The 17,584-nt window shown below is 41.7% G+C and overlaps 1 protein-coding gene across 2 annotated transcripts in view; it reads left to right on the top strand.

Annotated features, from left to right (window-relative positions):
• The first annotated feature begins 6,296 nt into the window (after positions 1-6,296).
• The window catches only part of LOC140535675 (adhesion G protein-coupled receptor E5-like), a 30,207-nt gene continuing 18,919 nt past the window's right edge, over positions 6,297-17,584 (top strand). For both annotated transcript variants that reach the window (XM_072657108.1, XM_072657107.1), the window contains exon 1: positions 6,297-6,787. In XM_072657108.1, the coding sequence (XP_072513209.1) occupies positions 6,757-6,787 (31 nt within the window). In that variant the 5' untranslated portion in view covers positions 6,297-6,756. The remainder of the gene's footprint in view (positions 6,788-17,584) is intronic.

Raw genomic sequence — 17,584 nt, 5'->3', positions numbered from 1 at the left:
AGGGTCAAATGCAGCACTGAGATCTAGTAACACCAGAAGGGATATTTTACCTGAGTCAGTATTCAGGCACATGTCGTTTAACACTTTTTGAGAGTGGTCTTAGTGCAGAGGTGGGGTCTGAATCCTGACTGGAATTTGTCCAATGGGTTTTTTATACTCAGGAAAAGGACATGAGTTGGTTGGAGACAACTTTCTAAATGATCTTGGCTTTAAAAGGCAGATTTGAGAGCGTCTGTAGTTGTTTAATACAGAGGCACACAGATGTCTCTTTTTTAAAAGCAGCTGTTTTTACCCTGGCAACAGACATGATTTAACATGTACAAAGTCCCTCCAGAGTTTTCTGGTGAGTTTTGGTAAATTATAAAGTGATAACCAGGTTATTTCTGGATGATTGTAAACACCCTACTTTCATTATTTGGCTGTGTGGTTTATTACACATTGGCAGGCACTGGATGTAAATTTGACCATAGAAAGATGTTGGACTCTAACATTGGACAGACGCTATATTTCAGTCAAAAAAATTAAATTAGGTTAACCTCAAAACCCAGCGTTGGTTGGAAATTTTGTCAAAAAATGCTGCTTGGAAATTAGTTACATATCCGGCAAAAACAGCAACGGGTTAACATCAAGTTCCCACATCATGGTAATGTAAAAATATTTCAAATTAATATATTAATAGATTAGTGTTCAGTAATAATCTAATATAAAGTTACTGAGATTAGTTTACAGTAACATTCTGAGATTAGTTTACTAAGATTAGTTTACAGTACTAAACTGAGACTAGTTTGCTGAGAGTTCAGTAATACTCTGAGATTAGTTTACAGTAATAATCTGAGATTAGTGTTCAGTAATAATCTGAGATTAGTTTACAGTAATAATCTGAGATTAGTGTTCAGTAATAATCTGAGATTAGTTTACAGTAATAATCTGAGATTAGTGTTCAGTAATAATCTGAGATTAGTTTACAGTAATAATATGAGATTAGTGTGAAGTAATAATCTGAACTGAGTGTTCAGTAATAATCTGAACTGAGTGTTCAGTAATAATCTGAGATTAGTGTTCAGTAATATTCTGAGATTAGTGTTCAGTAATATTCTGAGATTGGTTTACAGTAATAATATGAGATTAGTGTGAAGTAATAATCTGAACTGAGTGTTCAGTAATAATCTGAGTTTAGTGTTCAGTAATAATCTGAGATTAGTGTTCAGTAATAATCTGAGATTAGTGTTCAGTAATATTCTGAGATTAGTGTACAGTAATAATCTGAGTTTAGTGTTCATTAATAATCTGAGATTAGTTTACAGTAATAATCTGAGATTAGTGTTCAGTAATAATGATGTTATGATGAATGGTGATGTTTCAGTGTAAAACGTGCTGCAGTAAATCTCTGATGACTTCACACTTATGCAGCATGATTATCATATGACCATCAGAATGAGGGTGACTGTGGCCAAACGTGCTAACAGTGCTAGCTGTACTCTCACACTACTGAGCCAGTCACAGCTCACTACAATGATTAGTAAACAACTGTCACCATGGAAACGCTGACAGGCTACAAACATATTGACCTTTTCTACATATGTTTTGCTATGAGATATTAGACAGTGTCTGGACCAATAGGAGCCGTCCAGAGAGACCCAGTAATACCTCTGTACAGCAACTCCCATTAAACCTGCTGTAACGGTACCATGTAGTGTATACAAGCTTCTGGACCGCAATGACATGCATGTGTGTGTGTGTGTGCATGTGTGTATGTGTGTGGTTGTGGTTTGATCTACTGATTCTCAGTTCTGTGAAACTGTTTTTACACTTCCTGTAAGGACGGACACACACCACTAGCTGTGTTGCTAAATGGTGCAAACAGAGAAGTGTGTTGCATTATTCAAAGATAACCAGCTGAGTGAAACACACACACATAAACACACACACATAAACACACACAGTAACTGACAGAAGGGGACTTTCTCCTCACAGGAAAATTACTATAATTTTTATCAATTCTATTTTATAAATGATGATTAAAGACATTTCTTTAGTTGTGTGATGAAGATAGATCAGATCTTCAGATATGATAAAAATGCCATAGGTTTTCAGGAGCGGTCACTGTTTATTCTCTGTGCCTTAATTAAAGCTCTACTCTAGAGCAGGGTTTCCCATTTCAGGTCCTGGCCGATGTCCTGCATGGTTTGGTGTGTTTCCATGCTCAAACACACCCACTAAACCCAGTTATTACCAGCTGAGTTGAAGCAGAAATGTTTGTGTATGGGAATCACCAAGCTGTGGTGAACACCAGCCCTTCCAGAGCCAAAACTGAAGAGCTATACTCTAGACTTTCCCATCTGGCCTTTCTAATGTGCATCTTCTGCATGTGGCAACAGTTCTGTATCCTTGTGTGATCCTCTGAATTTTATGGTGAGGACACAGGAGAGGTTTTCTTCTCCTGTCAAGGTCAGAGGTGCCGAAATCTTTAGATGGGACTAATTGCTAGTAATAATTACATGACCCCTCTTCCCCACTAAAAACTAATCCTGGCCCCATTGGGCTTTTAATGGTCAAGATGGTTGAACAGCTGGTCATCCAGGTAAAAACATACCCTATACTGGTAGGCTAGCTGGTTAGCCAGCTCCTGACTAGCATAGAGTATGTTGCATTTGATTTTAGTCGTGATTGGTCACAGTGGTCGCACAAGTCACGTCTGGTCAACCTGCTTAGTGATGCTGGTAATGCTGGTCAGCAAGTTTGGTGATTGGTCCTCAGGAAAAGGTTTACTTCTGCTGACCATGCTTCTGCTGATGGTCATTTCAATGCAGGTGTCACTGCATAGTAGAACAGTGCACCTCCACCCCAGACTCTTCTGCATGTGCTTTATCTGCACAGATAATCATCTTCCTTTATACACCTCCAGACATGCTCAGTGCAAAAAAAAAATGCCCAATGTTATCTTCATCATCAGCTCTCAGCCCTGGTTTGTTTAATGCATCAGGGTTATTTAGATGTTCCTTTGCAAACCTCTGATGCTGAATGCTATGGTGAGGACACAGGAGAGCGCTTACTTCCGATGCACTCCAGAGTCTGCTCAATCTTCCTGAAGGTTCTGATTCGCTGTTCTGTCAATCCTTTGCCCTTTTCTGTTTTGTTTGTGCTTTATTTATTTCTCTGATGTTGATCATTAGTTTGAATCCCACATATAAAAGAAAATTTACTAATTGATATAATATATTGTAATTGTCACACAAAACCCTTTTTGGGCATAAAGTGAACCTGGGAGTTGTTTTTTTATATCAGAATTTCATGCTGAATGGACAAATAGAAATGCTCCCAAATGACCTGGAATAAAACCAGTTTACACTGCAGAAATGAGGTTTTAGGTATATATATATATATATATATATATATATATATATATATATATATATATATATATATATATACATACATACACACACATTTTGAACATAACAAAATTGTTGATACCCCTTGGTTAATGAAAGAAAAACCCACAATGGTCACAGAAATAACTTTAATAACTAATAATAAATAAAAATTCGATGAAAATGAACAAATAAAAACCGGAGATTGATTTTGAACCATGCTTCAACAGAATTATTTTAAAAAGTAAAATCATTAAACAGGTCTGGACAAAAATGATAGTACCCCTGAAAATATTGTGACTAAAGGGACATGTTAAATCAATATGTGTCCACTAACTAGCATCACAGGTGTCTACAACCTTGTAATTAGTCTGTGGGCCTATATATAGGGCTACAGGTAGTCACTGTGCTGTTTGGTGATATGGTGTGTATCACACTCAACGTGGACCAGAGGAAGTGAAGGAAAGAGTTGTCTCAGGAGATTAGAAAGAAAATTACAGACAAGCATGTTAAAGGTAAAGGTTATAAGACCATCTCCAAGCAGTTTGATGTTCCTGTGACTACAGTTGCACATATTATTCAGAAATTTAAGATCCATGGGACTGTAGCCAACCTCCCTGGACATGGCCACAGGAAGAAAATTGATGACAAATCAAAGAGACGGATAATATGAATGGTAACAAAAGAGCCCAGAAAAACGTCTAAAGAGATTAAAGGTGAACTTCAAGCTCAAGGAACATCAGTGTCAGATCACACCATCCGGTGTTGTTTGAGCCAAAGTGGACTTCATGGGAGACGACAAAGGAGGACACCATTGTTGAAAACAAATCATAAAAAAGCCAGCATGGAATTTGCCAAACTACATGTTGACGAGCCCCAAAGCTTCTGGGAGAATGTTCTATTGACAGATGAGACAAAAATTGAACTTTTTGCCAAGGCACATCAGCTCTATGTTCACAGACGGAAAAATGAAGCATCAAGAAAAGAACACTGTCCCTACTGTGAAACATGGAGGAAGCTCTGTTATGTTCTGGGGCTGCTTTGCTGCATCTGACACAGGGTGCCTTGAATCTGTGCAGGGTACAATAAAATCTCAGGACTATCAAGGGAGAAATGTGATGCCCAGTGTCAGAAAGCTTGGTCTCAGTCACAGGCCATGTGTCTTGTAACAGGATAATGACCCAAAACACACAGCTAAAAACACCCAAGAATGGCTAAGAAGAAAACATTGGAATATTCTGAAGTGGCCTATGAGCTCTGACTTAAATCCTATTGAGCATCTTTGAAAAGAGCTTTTGTCAGATTCACATGTTCTTTCTTTACAGGGTTTTTCTTTCATTAACCGAGGGGTGCTAACAATTTTGTCCACATGTGTGTGTGTGTGTATATATATATAAATATATAAATATATATATATATATATATATATATATATATATATATAGATATATATATATACAGTAGTACATATGCACATCCAGCTAGTACACACAACAAACACACCCCACAGTTAGGGCCATTGAGACCTTGGGCCTACACACTGATAACCCTCTTAATGGTGATAAAGAAGTTAATTGTTAAATGACTGACTCATAACTACAGTGAAAGCAAGAGTGTGTATGTGTGTTTGTGTGTGTGTGAGTGTTTGTGTGTGTGTGTGAGAGAGAGAGAGAGAGAGAGAGAGAGAGAGACATTAGTCTGCAAACAAAGACTTCATTCTCAGATCTACAGGATGTGACATCAGGCAGACACACAGACACCAACAGGAGTGTTACTGTCTTACTAACCCTGCTAGGAATTCTCAAGGTCTGTCTTTTAGCATGTTCTTAACAGACCAGGTTTATTAGCTCCTCTGAGACTCAGAACTGCCTGCTGTCCTCCGGAGGATCTCCAGCCCAAACCCTTGAAACCCAAATTGCACCAGTTCAGCTAAGCTGCTGATGGTGAAGCCATCTTAAATCTGGATGTGATGGATATGACACTATTATGACATTATTCAATGTATTTGTAGATCTATTTTATCTAATTAAACTAGTCAGGCTTTGTTTTAATGAACCAAGAATAAACTCTTAGGGCAACACACTAACACACCACCACCATGTCACTGCAGTGTTTATAATGACCCACCACCCTAATATTATGTTCTCTGTAGAGGAGCTGTGGGGTCCTGACCACTGAAGAACAAGGTGAGGGTAGGCTGATAACAGAGTATGCAGGGAAACTGACAGATAGAGTCTGGAATTATAGAACTACGCTGTGCTCCTGTATGGTCACTGAAGCTGACTTTGTGGACAATGAGTGTAGATTTAAGACGGTGGTGTTAAATTTATGGCTCAACAGTAAATGTACACACAATGTAGTAACATATTGTGACCTAAAGCTTAAGCGCAGTTGGGTTATGCAGCAGGACAATGATCTGAAGAACACAAGCAAGTCCACCTATGCATGGCCTTAGAATGAAGGTCCGGGCCTGAATCCCACTGAGATGCTGTGGTATGACCTTAAGGGAGCTGGAAAGAGCTGGAAAGCCCTCAAATTTATCTGGATTACAACAATCCCGTCAAGAAGAGTCGACTGATCATCGCAAAGGTTTGATTGTGGATTGAAAAGTTTTAGCTGTATGGGGTAATTCCTTCTTCCTCCCATGGGTGATCTAAATTTGAAAAAAATCTTAACCTTCAATAAACAGAACGACCATGTAAAAGTCACAGTGTATTTACTTGTGAAATTGGAACAGGGGCAAACACTTTTTCACAGCAGTGTACATCAGGGGAAGAGTCCACCCCCATTTATTTCCAATTTGCTCTTAGTCATTTAGTTCTGGGCTTCATTTCTTTGCTGGCAGAGGAATGAGAACAGCTGCTTGGCTCGCCCGCCCACTCCAGTCCTCTCTCTCTCTCTCTCTTACTCTGTAGCCCAGCCCAGTAGCACACCCACAAGTGAGGGAAAAGGCAGCTCAGAGGGAGGTCTGGCTTATACCGGAGGGAAAGAGCAGACTGTGGAAACTCTCACGGCTGGTCGACAAAGAGGAGAACAGGCGGAGGAGAAGATCCAGAGAAGGATAGAATAAAGAAACGGGGAGATCAACAGAATCCCAGCTTTAGAAGAACAAAAAGGAGTGTGTGAATGGACTGGGGGAGGGGCCGAGAGGACAGAAGGACAAGAGACAGAAGTGTTAGAGGAGTGGCAGAGGAACTCTGAAGGAACTTACATAGAGACAGAGAGAGAGAGAGGGGAGAAAGAGCAGTCAGTAGAGTGGGGGCGGACCGGTGGAGATAGAGAAAGTGAGAAAGTGGGGTCTCTACAGTGATTCATACTGGATTTACCGCTGAAAGCAGAGAGCTGATACACACACTGCCACATCTCTGAGCTTCTGCACTTAGATATGGAGCTAAAGTGGAGTTTTCTTCTGCTGGGTAAGTGTCTGAGATGTTCTTCTTAACTGGATTAAGTGTGTGTGAGTGTGTGTGTGAGTGTGTGACTGTGTGTTGGAGGCTTTTCGAAACAGACCACAGCACATGCAGCCTGTTACTCATATGTCATTGGTAGACAGTGTGGACAGATCAGTATGTGTGTGTGTGTTTGTGTGTGTGTGTGAGTGAAAGAGTATCCCAGAGTAACAAGGCCACCATTATGTAGTGTAAGGAATGTCATATATGATCTTTCTGATTTTGCATGAGGGTCATTTTCCAAAAGTTTGTGGACGCCTGCTCTTCCCGAGTTGCTTTGGAAATCAATGGTAATAAGTAACAAGAGTTTGTTTACCCTTTCGCCGCAGTAACATCCTCTACTCTGCTGCAAGGGCCTTATTTATGCTAGATTTTGGTGGAATATTTCTGTTAGAATGTGATGGCATAGGAGTAATATTAGTGGGGTCGGGTACTGGTAATGGAGGATTAGTTATAGATCAGAAAAGCCACTTACTGAAGCTTCTGAAGAAGAAGAAGTCAGTCAGTCCCACTGCTCCACAGCCCAGTGCTCCCAGTTCTGCCAGGCTTTACACCCTTCTATCTACTGGGTGGGATTGGGCATGGTGATTTTGGACTCTGTAATATTGGCAATAATGGTTTTCTATGGTGATTAAAGAAGCTGTGCATGGGCAATGGGTGCACTGTAAAGTAGCTGAACTCACTCATTAACCGGTGTGTCCGGATACTTTTTTTCTATATACATATTTGGATATATATGGATATATAAATCAGTTATATGTAAAAGTGTCAATTAAACCCCAACTACTGTATGAGGTGTGGGAAGAGAATGTGTTGTCAGTGATTATTAAAAAAAACAACAATATATATATATATATATATATATATATATATATATAAACATATATAATTTCTTTTTCTTCTTATTTTTATTATTATTGATAATAATATAATACTAGTCTCACTGACTACTGTCTTCTTATCTGCAGAGTGGTGGGTCTAGAGCCTCACTGGAAATATTGGGCACATCACAGGAATACCCCCCTGAACAGGGTACCTACTGGTACATAAACATACTAAACTAAATGATTCAGTACTCATAACCTTCAGGGCCCAATTATAGCAGTCCACAGCTTGATTTAGGGCATGTCAGTGTGTCTTTGCTATGGTAACGACGGCCTGTGCCTGGCTCTAGTCTCTTGTCTCTAGTCATGGGTGTCTTGCTATTTCATTGGTGTAAAGCGGGGGTGTACACTCAATGGACTGCACGCGCCTGTGTTGACAATTCACTGCCGAAATAGCAACAAATGTCTTACTGTTGACGTCTGCCCAGGTTGTTTTCCGTTGCTGAGACAGCAATACGCCAGAAATTGACCTGAACACCCCTCATTTCGAGACCACCACTGCGCCCATCAGCGTAGATATATTCGCAAGCAGTTGCCATTTAAATAACCCAGGCTTGAAAATAGACTGTTGGTGGGGTGTCTTGCGCAGGGTGTAAGCTAGACCCCATAGTCCATCAGATGTTTCATAAAAGGCAGCAACAATAAACAGAATATAAAAATATGAGGAAATAATAAAGATAATATAAAATATAAAAAATCCAGAAAAGTTTGCTCTGAGTTCTGACTTTAATTATTCTTCTAAATCCCAATGGAGCAGCATGGCTGACCTGCTGGTGTAAAACACTGGATACTGGACTGCGTTTAACTGCTGTGTAAATCCTGCAGCTAAGCTCAACACTTACCTGTGAGACCAAACATGTTTGAGATCATTTTAGAAAACATCATTAAATCCACATCGACTTGTTATTATGACCTTTTACTGTCATTTGCTGTCAGACTCACTCAGGCGCTGTTGTTTTGCAGGACGGTGTGGTGTTATGAATTATTGATGGTGGTGTGGTAATGTGGGATGGTTCAGTATGTTTAATTTTAATGCCAGAGTATGGGTTCGTACTGAGCATGGAAATTCTACAGTGGGTATCGGTGTGGAAATTTCGGTATTTTATGTCATTTGATTGAAGCAAGGCTCATGTAATGGGTTTACTTCTGCATTGTGAAAGGTTACATGTTGGCTGGTAATGACGCCAACACATCAGCTGAGAGTGGGGACATTCCACAGCCTGCTTAAAGAACAGACTTCAATACATTTGGTTTCTCTTTCATTCAGTGGCTCCTTTTCTGTATATATAGTACATATCACTTGGATCTCTGTAAAGCTGGCTAATATCTAGTAGGCCCCAAAACAGCTCTGATCCCTTCAGGCATGGACTCCACAAGATCTCCAAAGGTGTCCTGGGGGTCTTTTAGACCCTGTTTCTGGTTCATCAGTTAGTTGTCCTAGCTTGGAGCACTTTTGGTAGGTGCTGACCACTGCATACCGGAAACCCCCCACAAGACCGGCCTGTTGTTTTAAAGGTGTTCTGACCAAGTCATTGTCTAGATTGTCAGTTTGGTTCTTGTCAAAGTGTCTCAGATTCTTACTCTTAAAAAAAAAAATTAAGAACTGACTGCCACTGGCATCGGGTTATTCATTTCAGTTGGCAGTGGTTTTAATGTTATGGCTGATTGTGTACTTTTACCTGCAGACATACACTCAGACATACACTCACATATGTACACATTTACACCCAGAGGCAGAGGACCGACACACATTTAGCCTGCACACACACTTTTCCTCCTTTCAGCTCTGACTCATGCAGGCCGAAGCCTGAGAGATAAGCTTGAATAAGTAAACAAACTACAGCTAGCCCTCTCACTGTGTGTGTGTGTGTGTGTGTGTGTGTGTGTGTATTTAAGCATCAGGAAAAGTAAGTATATATATATATATATATATATATATATATATATATATATATATATATATATATATAAAATGTACGTATTTATAAGCATTTTTTATTTATGTATGTATTTATTGGTGCTCTGAGTAGTGAGCTGCTGCTCTGAGGAAAGCGAATGGTCTGCATTGGCTACATGGAGCAGGGGGCTCTGCTGGGCAGTGACGGGGTGGGGGGCGGGTAACAGTAGGTGTGGAACTGAACTGGTCTGTCAGTCAGTAAATATGTGGATTAAATCAGAACTCTTGGAGTATTGGGGTCAGTTTGGGGTCAGTTTAGGGTCAGTTTATTGAGGAAAAAACACTCAGGAGCTGGGAGATGCACAGTAAAACAGGGAATAGAGCGCCTCCTATTGGGGACTCTGTTTCTTCCCCATACTATATTCATATTCAGCCTTAGTGTGTGTGTGTGTGTGTGTGTGTGTTTGTGTGAGCAAGTGTGATTAAAGCTGTGTAAATGTACCTGTGAAAACCACACTGTGGTTAACAGTACATATCTGCATCAGCATCTTTGTGCACCATTGTGTGTGTGTGTGTGTGTGTGGGGGGAGTGTATACATTGGTGTTTGTAGTGTGTCTACAGCTATCTTGTGAACACTGGTGTAAAAAACCAAAACATTGGTGGCAATGACTCATTGGCCCTGTGTTAAGATGCCCTACCTCATTGACCCTGTGTTAGGATGCTCTACCTCATTGACCCTGTGTTAGGATGCTCTACCTCATTGACCCTGTGTTAGGATGCTCTACCTCATTGACCCTGTGTTAGGATGCTCTACCTCATTGACACTGTTAGGATGCTCTACTTCATTGACCCTGTGTTAGGATGCTCTACCTCATTGACACTGTTAGGATGCTCTACTTCATTGACCCTGTGTTAGGATGCTCTACCTCATTCACACTGTTAGGATGCTCTACCTCATGGACCCTGTGTTAGGATGCTCTACCTCATTGGGACTGTTATGATGCTCTACCTCATTGGCACTGTTAGGATGTTCTACCTCACTGAAACTGTTAGGATGCTCTACCTCACTGAAACTGTTAGGATGCTCTACCTCATTCACACTGTTAGGATGCTCTACCTCATTGACCCTGTGTTAGGATGCTCTACCTCATTGGGACTGTTATGATGCTCTACCTCATTGGCACTGTTAGGATGCTCTACCTCACTGAAACTGTTAGGATGCTCTACCTCATTGACCCTGTGTTAGGATGCTCTACCTCATTGGGACTGTTATGATGCTCTACCCCATTGGCACTGTTAGGATGCTCTACCTCATTGACCCTGTGTTAGGATGCTCTTCCTCATTGACACTGTTAGGGTGCTCTACCTCATTGGGACTGTTAGGATGCTCAACCTCATTGGCACTGTTAGGATGTTCTATCTCACTCACACTGTTAGGATGCTCTACCTTATTGACCCTATGTTAGGATGCTCTACCCCATTGACCCTGTTACTCTATTGACACTATTTTCAGATGCTCTACCTCATTGACATTGCTGTTTGAATGTTCCGCTTATAGTAAGTGCTATATTTAGGCTTGGGTTTGAGGTTTGAGTGAAGTTTAGGGTTAGAGTGAGTGCTATGCTTGGGTTTTTGTGTTGAGATTGAGGTTAGAGGGTTTGTTAAAGCTGAATTTGAAAGATATTTAGTTGAATCTTTGTAATTTTCTATACTGTGACCCAGCTGGAGTCTATATTTAAAGTAGCATTTTATTCTCTGAAATAGAAAGTGCATAGGTGGGTGAAAAAAAGACATGTTTCTATGTTGCTATGTTTAACAGGCCCTGCCCTGCTTTATTGGATTTCTGAAGGAGGTCAATGGTGGCTGATGTCTGGAGACATCTTAAGAGCTTTCTGTTGTTCTTGTTGTTTCTTTTTACGTCCTCTTTGTTCGGCCACTCCTGTTGCTGTTCTAAGAAAAGTGCTAACAGCACTTCTCTCTTTATACTCTGTATTTCACACTGTGTTTGTACTTCTCCTCGAATAAGTGTATGGTACATTTAAACACATCTCAATTAGTCAATAAAAAAACGATGGTATCAGTTGCATCAAACTGCAACTTTACTTCACTTTTCCAAGAAAGTCCATGGTTTGCTTTCAGTGTTTAAAACACATTAGTTTAGTGGAACTCTACAGTTATGCAATGGCTTCATTGTGAAACACTCCAAATACTTTTTCCCCATTTTCCCATTTACCCATTTTCGGGTCAATAATCGATTGGACATGGACACAGTGCATGCGGAAATCTGTTCTTATTGGCTCTACTCAAAGAACATTGCATTAGCATAGTCCATACCTCCAGCATGAATATACACAAAGGGTCTATCAGATTAGTTCTGCTAGGAGAGGATAGTTGAGGTTGGTCCAGGATGGCCTACAGGACTGTTTGGCCTGGCGTTTCCTCAGTGGCATCTCGCTGGGTCTTGGTTTTCTTGGTCTTGGATTCCCTATAAGGAGCTAGAGCAGTACAGCGGGAAAGAGGCCGCAGGCAAGCGGCTGATGTGGAGAATCAGTCTGACAACTAGGTTTCAGCCATGAAGCTGAAGTCCACTCCTTTCAAGCTGAGAAGCTGGTAGTTATAAATGTAGTACAATGCATACAACGTGTCTGGTTCCTCAGTGTAAGCAGAGAAGTCATATAATCACTGATTAGCAACATTAGCCTCATAGCTAACCTCTGACATCTAGCATGTCTGGGCTCATTAACCACATTTGGTGCAGGGGGAGGGGGCATAACTAGTATGCTAAAGGCCGAGACACAAAACAACCAGTGGAGGCAGAGGGGTGTTTGTGAGCGGCCGGTTGGAGATGTTTCAGCCCCGGCCCGTCCCCTAGTGGACGTAGCTTTCAATCCTCCAATGTTATTCAAAGCCTATATTGATTTTGGATCCAGCTTGTATCTACGCTGGTCTTTGATCAAGATCAAGATGGTTGGGCAGCTGGGCATCCAGGCAAAAACATACCCTGGTTGACTAGCATAGCACATGCATTCAATGAGTTGGATGGATTTGCTAGTGTATTAGCTTGAACAGCCTTACCAAGCTGGTCATCAAACTGCTCAAACTACTTGACTAGTTTGGTTTAGTAAAGCTGTTTGACCAGTTTGGTCAAGCCGGTGGACAAATGTGGCGAGGAACTATCAAACTAGCTAAAAGCTGAGTTGGTCAGCCAGCCTAATCAGCTTCACCAGGCTGAGAACCAGACACTCAGAAGTCCAGGTAGACCACACTGGCTTCTGGTTTACCTTCAGTATAACGTCATGAGGAGTTTGGTAATGAGCTCATTGTTTAAACAGGTGTGTTTAGAGCACTAAAGCATGCAAAGGAGGGAAGAGCACTCGGTGGCTCGGGCTGAGAGTCCCTCAGTTGGCTGCAGTGAGTTTAGGTCTGACATCACTGCATTGCACAAGACCAGTTCAGCCACCACAGACGCTGTCAAAGCTCAGGAAATAGCACTATCCACTCTGCATCTTAAGACACACTCAAACGCGCGAAATGCTTGCCAGAAGAGCTTTCGCAATAATAAACTGCGGTTAGTGAGACGTCTAGCTGCGTTGGAGGAAGGCGTAATGTGATGGAAAAAACGGTGTAGTTCTGCCCCCATAGCCGCAATCTAGTCGATCAGCCACAGACTGGTTGATATTTAAAGTCTTGTTTTGCACTGGAGCTTTAAGACCACTGGAGCTAACGGTTAATGGAAGCTGATTAGCATGGTGCTCACTATATGCCTAATGCCAGGTGGTACACTTTACCACTTCTCTGACTCAATAAACATATTTCTAACAGATTGCAAAAATTAACGTCAGCCTTGACGACGCCACGGTTTAGATGATGGCTAAAATGAATCACTGTGATACAAACAAAGCTGAAACTGGACCATAGCTGGGGACAGATTAACCAGTGACAAAATCACAAAGAGGAATCAACCAGTAGTGTTTTAATTTCCAGCCAATTTCTGATGTCATCAGAACTCATATCCACTATATGGACAAAGGTATTGGATGGAGCACCATCCATCATTCCAGAGAACACAGTTCTTCCACTGCTCCACAGCTCAATTCTGGGGGGCTTTATAATACCCCTCTAGCCCACGCCTGCATACACCATTCTCTACAGGGACTAGACAAGCTGTGTATGTGTGCATTTGCACACCTGTGTCAGCAATGGGTGCAATTTAAAGTAGCTGAATGCATTCATTAGAAGGAGTGTCCACAAACATTTGGACACATAGTGTACATGTATAGCTGTTCTCTGGAATGATGAATAGTGCTTTTTTTGGGTGAGTTGGGGAGCTGGAGATGAGGTGTGGTGGTGATCATCCAGAATTCCGATCTCACTGCAATCAAATCCTCACAGAAACACTGGTAGAGCAAGTATTGGCAGGTGTCCCAATACTTTTGTCACTCATGTTTATTGACTCTCCTGCAGTATTTCAGAAGGCTAATCTTGACTGATCTCCCTTCCAGGCTTGTTTATGTGGTTTCTGACACTGTGTGATTCAGTGTTATCTGCAAGTGTGGCCTAAACACAGGCCTCTAGTTGCTTATCAAGCAAGAGAGCTCTAAGGTATGCAGAGAATGGAGTTTACAGGACTGACGCTGATGTATTTAACTGGATTAAGAGTGGGAGCTGGAGGTTAGAGGTCAGTTCAGGGTTGTGAATAACAGCTTTGGCCTTGAAATCAATTACTAATGACGGAACTGCTGGACAGAAGTTCAGCCACGTATGATCATCCTTTTTGAGTCAGGCTTCAGCGTGCTGCATTCGATTTCCTAATGTTTGTGGACACCCCTTCTAATAAACGCATTCAGCTACTTTACATTGCATCTGTCGCTGACACAGATGTGTAAAGGCACACTCACAGCTTGTCTAGTCCCTTTAGAGAGACGTACTGGCAATAGAATAGGAATCTCTGGAGCAGATCAACATCATGACCCTATTGGTACCATGCTGCCTAATAATGCCAGGCGTGGGCTAGAGGGGTATAAAACCCCCCAGCATTGAGTTCTCTCTACTGTGTTCTCTGAAATGATGGTGGTGGAGCTCCATCCAGTACTTTTGGGATGAGCTGGGGAGTTGGGGATGATACGGTGGGTTGGTGATCATCATCATCATCATCCAACATCCTGACCTCACAAAGGATCTTGTGGCTGAATGCAATCAAATCCTCACAGCAATGTTCCTCCAAAATCTAGTAGAAAGTCTTCTTCTCTGGACAGTTACTCCAATAAAAGCAGGAGAGACTCTTAAATAGCCTTTAAAATAGCCTTAATTTCAGAAGAAACAATGGTAGAGCAAGTGTCCCAATACTTTTGTCAATTTAGCATTGTTGTGTATATGGGTTTTGCTAGTTGTCCTCCAGGATGAGCACTTAGTGGTTTCAGGGACATTTAGCTGCTATCCACTGGAAGCTACAGCTTTTACTTGAACATGTGAAGGAGGTCAGATCTGGTGGTTGTCTGGAGGTTAAGGCCAGGGCTGGGGAGGTGGAGCACAACAACATTTGCTAATTGCACTAAAATTCACGCTAGTAGATTTCTGTGGTTGTGTGTTTGTGTATGTTTGGACTGACCAAATGCAAACACTGCCCAGGGTAAAAATACACACTGGGGAACATGTCCAGTTACACCTGCCCTAGGAAAGAAGAAGAATGGAAGGGGAAGTGAAGGAGTGGCGAGACTAGCAGGGATATTTCCATATGAGGGCATATTTACACCACTGCATGTACATTAGGACAGCAGTTTACTCAGTAGAGGAATACTGGCATGCAGGGGGCCAAACGGTCAGATGTATTACGCACCATAAGAACCTACACAAAAATTAGGACTGCTGAAGTTCTGAGAACATAAAGATCCGGAAGAAAACAGGACTCTCTGGAGCAGATAAACATTGATGAAGCTATTGGCTCCATGCTGCCTAATGCCAGGCGTGGGCTCTAGAGGGGTATAAAGCCCCCCAGCATTGTTCTCTGGAATGATGGTGGAGCTCTATTCAATGGGATGCATTGGGAGTTGTGAATGTAGAGAAGAGTTGGTGTGGTGATCATCCTTCCAACATCCTGACCTCACTAACGCTCTTGTCAGTGAATGCAATCAAATCCTCACAGCAATGCTCCTCCAAAATCTAGTAGAAAGTCTTCTACTCTGGACAGTAGAGACAGCTACTCCAACAAAAGCAGGATAAACTCTTCTTAATACCTTTGATTTCAGAAGAAACAGTGAATGAGCAGGTGTCCAAATACTTTTGTCATTTTATATCAATCTTTGGATAGGTATACAGACTGTTGGACAGATTGATAGAAGTAGTGTGGGTGCACAGACGGTGCATGTCTGCCTTGTCTTTCCTATACGTCAATGTCATAAGTCGTTGACCACAGTGCGCCGCAATCAACGGGAGTCTTTAGAAACCTTCATACGTCAGTTCTCAGAAACAGCTTGACCTGTCTGAATGCAGTCTGACCACACGCTCTGCCAAAACACTCTGCCTTAGAATAGCAGCATGAATTAACACAGCATCAGACCACGGTTTTTCTTCTGCTCGCTGGCTGCTGGAGGGTTTAACCCTTTAAAACCGAACAGTGGGGGACACTGCTGTCTACAGCAGCCTGGGGTTTGATTCCCGGCCCAAGCAAGGGCACCATTGACAAGACTACTACTAGTGCTACTACACCTGAGACCACTTGTTGCTGTGTGTGTATTTATCTGGGTTGGGAGCCGTGTCTTACGTTAAAAATGTAATCCATTACTGAATACCTGGTAAAATGTAATTGTAGCCTAATCCAATAGCCTAAAGATTACTGTAGTAGAGTAATGTCATCTAATTACTATTGAATTACGTATTACATTTTCAAGCACAGACTAAAGAAAATGACTTTTATCAAGATCATTTTAGTTCATGTGTAAAGTCACATGAAACAGTTCAGTTTCTACAGCTTATAGTGATCAATACTACTAATGATTTACTAAAATACTCAAATACTCAAATTCTCAAATACTCAAATATTACACACATTTTACAGTGGACAGTCCTGAATCCATTTCACTTTTAAAATGAGCTGATTTTGAAATCTCCATCCTGCACAATAAGTTTTACTGCACGCCATAACAGGCTTGCTCTGCAAGCTGCAAGCTGAAGATTTTCCACAAGGGGGCGCTATACCCTCTCAGCAAAAGTCAGGACCAACCACATCAACAACAGTATCCCACGAGCGCATGTCTGTTTGCGTCTGCAGTTCAGATACATACAACTTCAAGAAAACGCCCATAATTGTTAAACAGTGTAAACACTAAATGGACAAAAGTATTGGGACGCCTGCTCATTCCCTGTTTCTTCTGAAATTAAGGGTATTTAAAAAGGGTTGTAGAAATATTGGAGAAGCATTCTGTGAGGATTTGATTGCATTTAGCCACAGAAGCATTAGTGAGGTGAGGACGTTGGATGATGATGATCACCATCCCACCTCATCCCAAAAGTACTGGATGGAGCTCCTCCACCATCATTCCAAAGAACACAGTTCCTCCACTGCTCCACAGCTCCTCAATGCTGGGGGGCTTTATACCCCTCTAGCCCTGGCATTATTAGGCAGCATGGAGCCAATAGGGTCATGATGTTGATCTGCTGTAGAGAGTCCTATTCTATTGGCAGTACTTCTCTAAAGGGTCTAGAAGCAATAGGCACTGAAAGGAAGGCCTGAACATGGCCTATATAGACGTGCTGAATACGGCAGCAGTAAGAGCTGTAGTGTGTGTAGGGGGCTGAGATTAAACAGAAGGTTGAGGTTGCTTGGTTTAGAGTGAGGTTTAAGGGGACTTTTGAGGCTCATTCAGGGGGTTGAGCGCTGGAGTATGTCTCCCATCACTGGGGGGGGGTTTGGGCATGTTAATGACCCCAGAGCGGTTTTGTGGGCAGGCTTACGGGATGCTATTCTCTAGAGGCTTGAACAGGCA

This window comes from Salminus brasiliensis, chromosome 15, assembly GCF_030463535.1.
Source record: "Salminus brasiliensis chromosome 15, fSalBra1.hap2, whole genome shotgun sequence".
Classification (NCBI taxonomy): Eukaryota; Metazoa; Chordata; class Actinopteri; order Characiformes; family Bryconidae; genus Salminus; species Salminus brasiliensis.
Note: the sequence above shows the minus strand (reverse complement) of the source record. Positions and strands in the feature narration are given on the sequence as shown.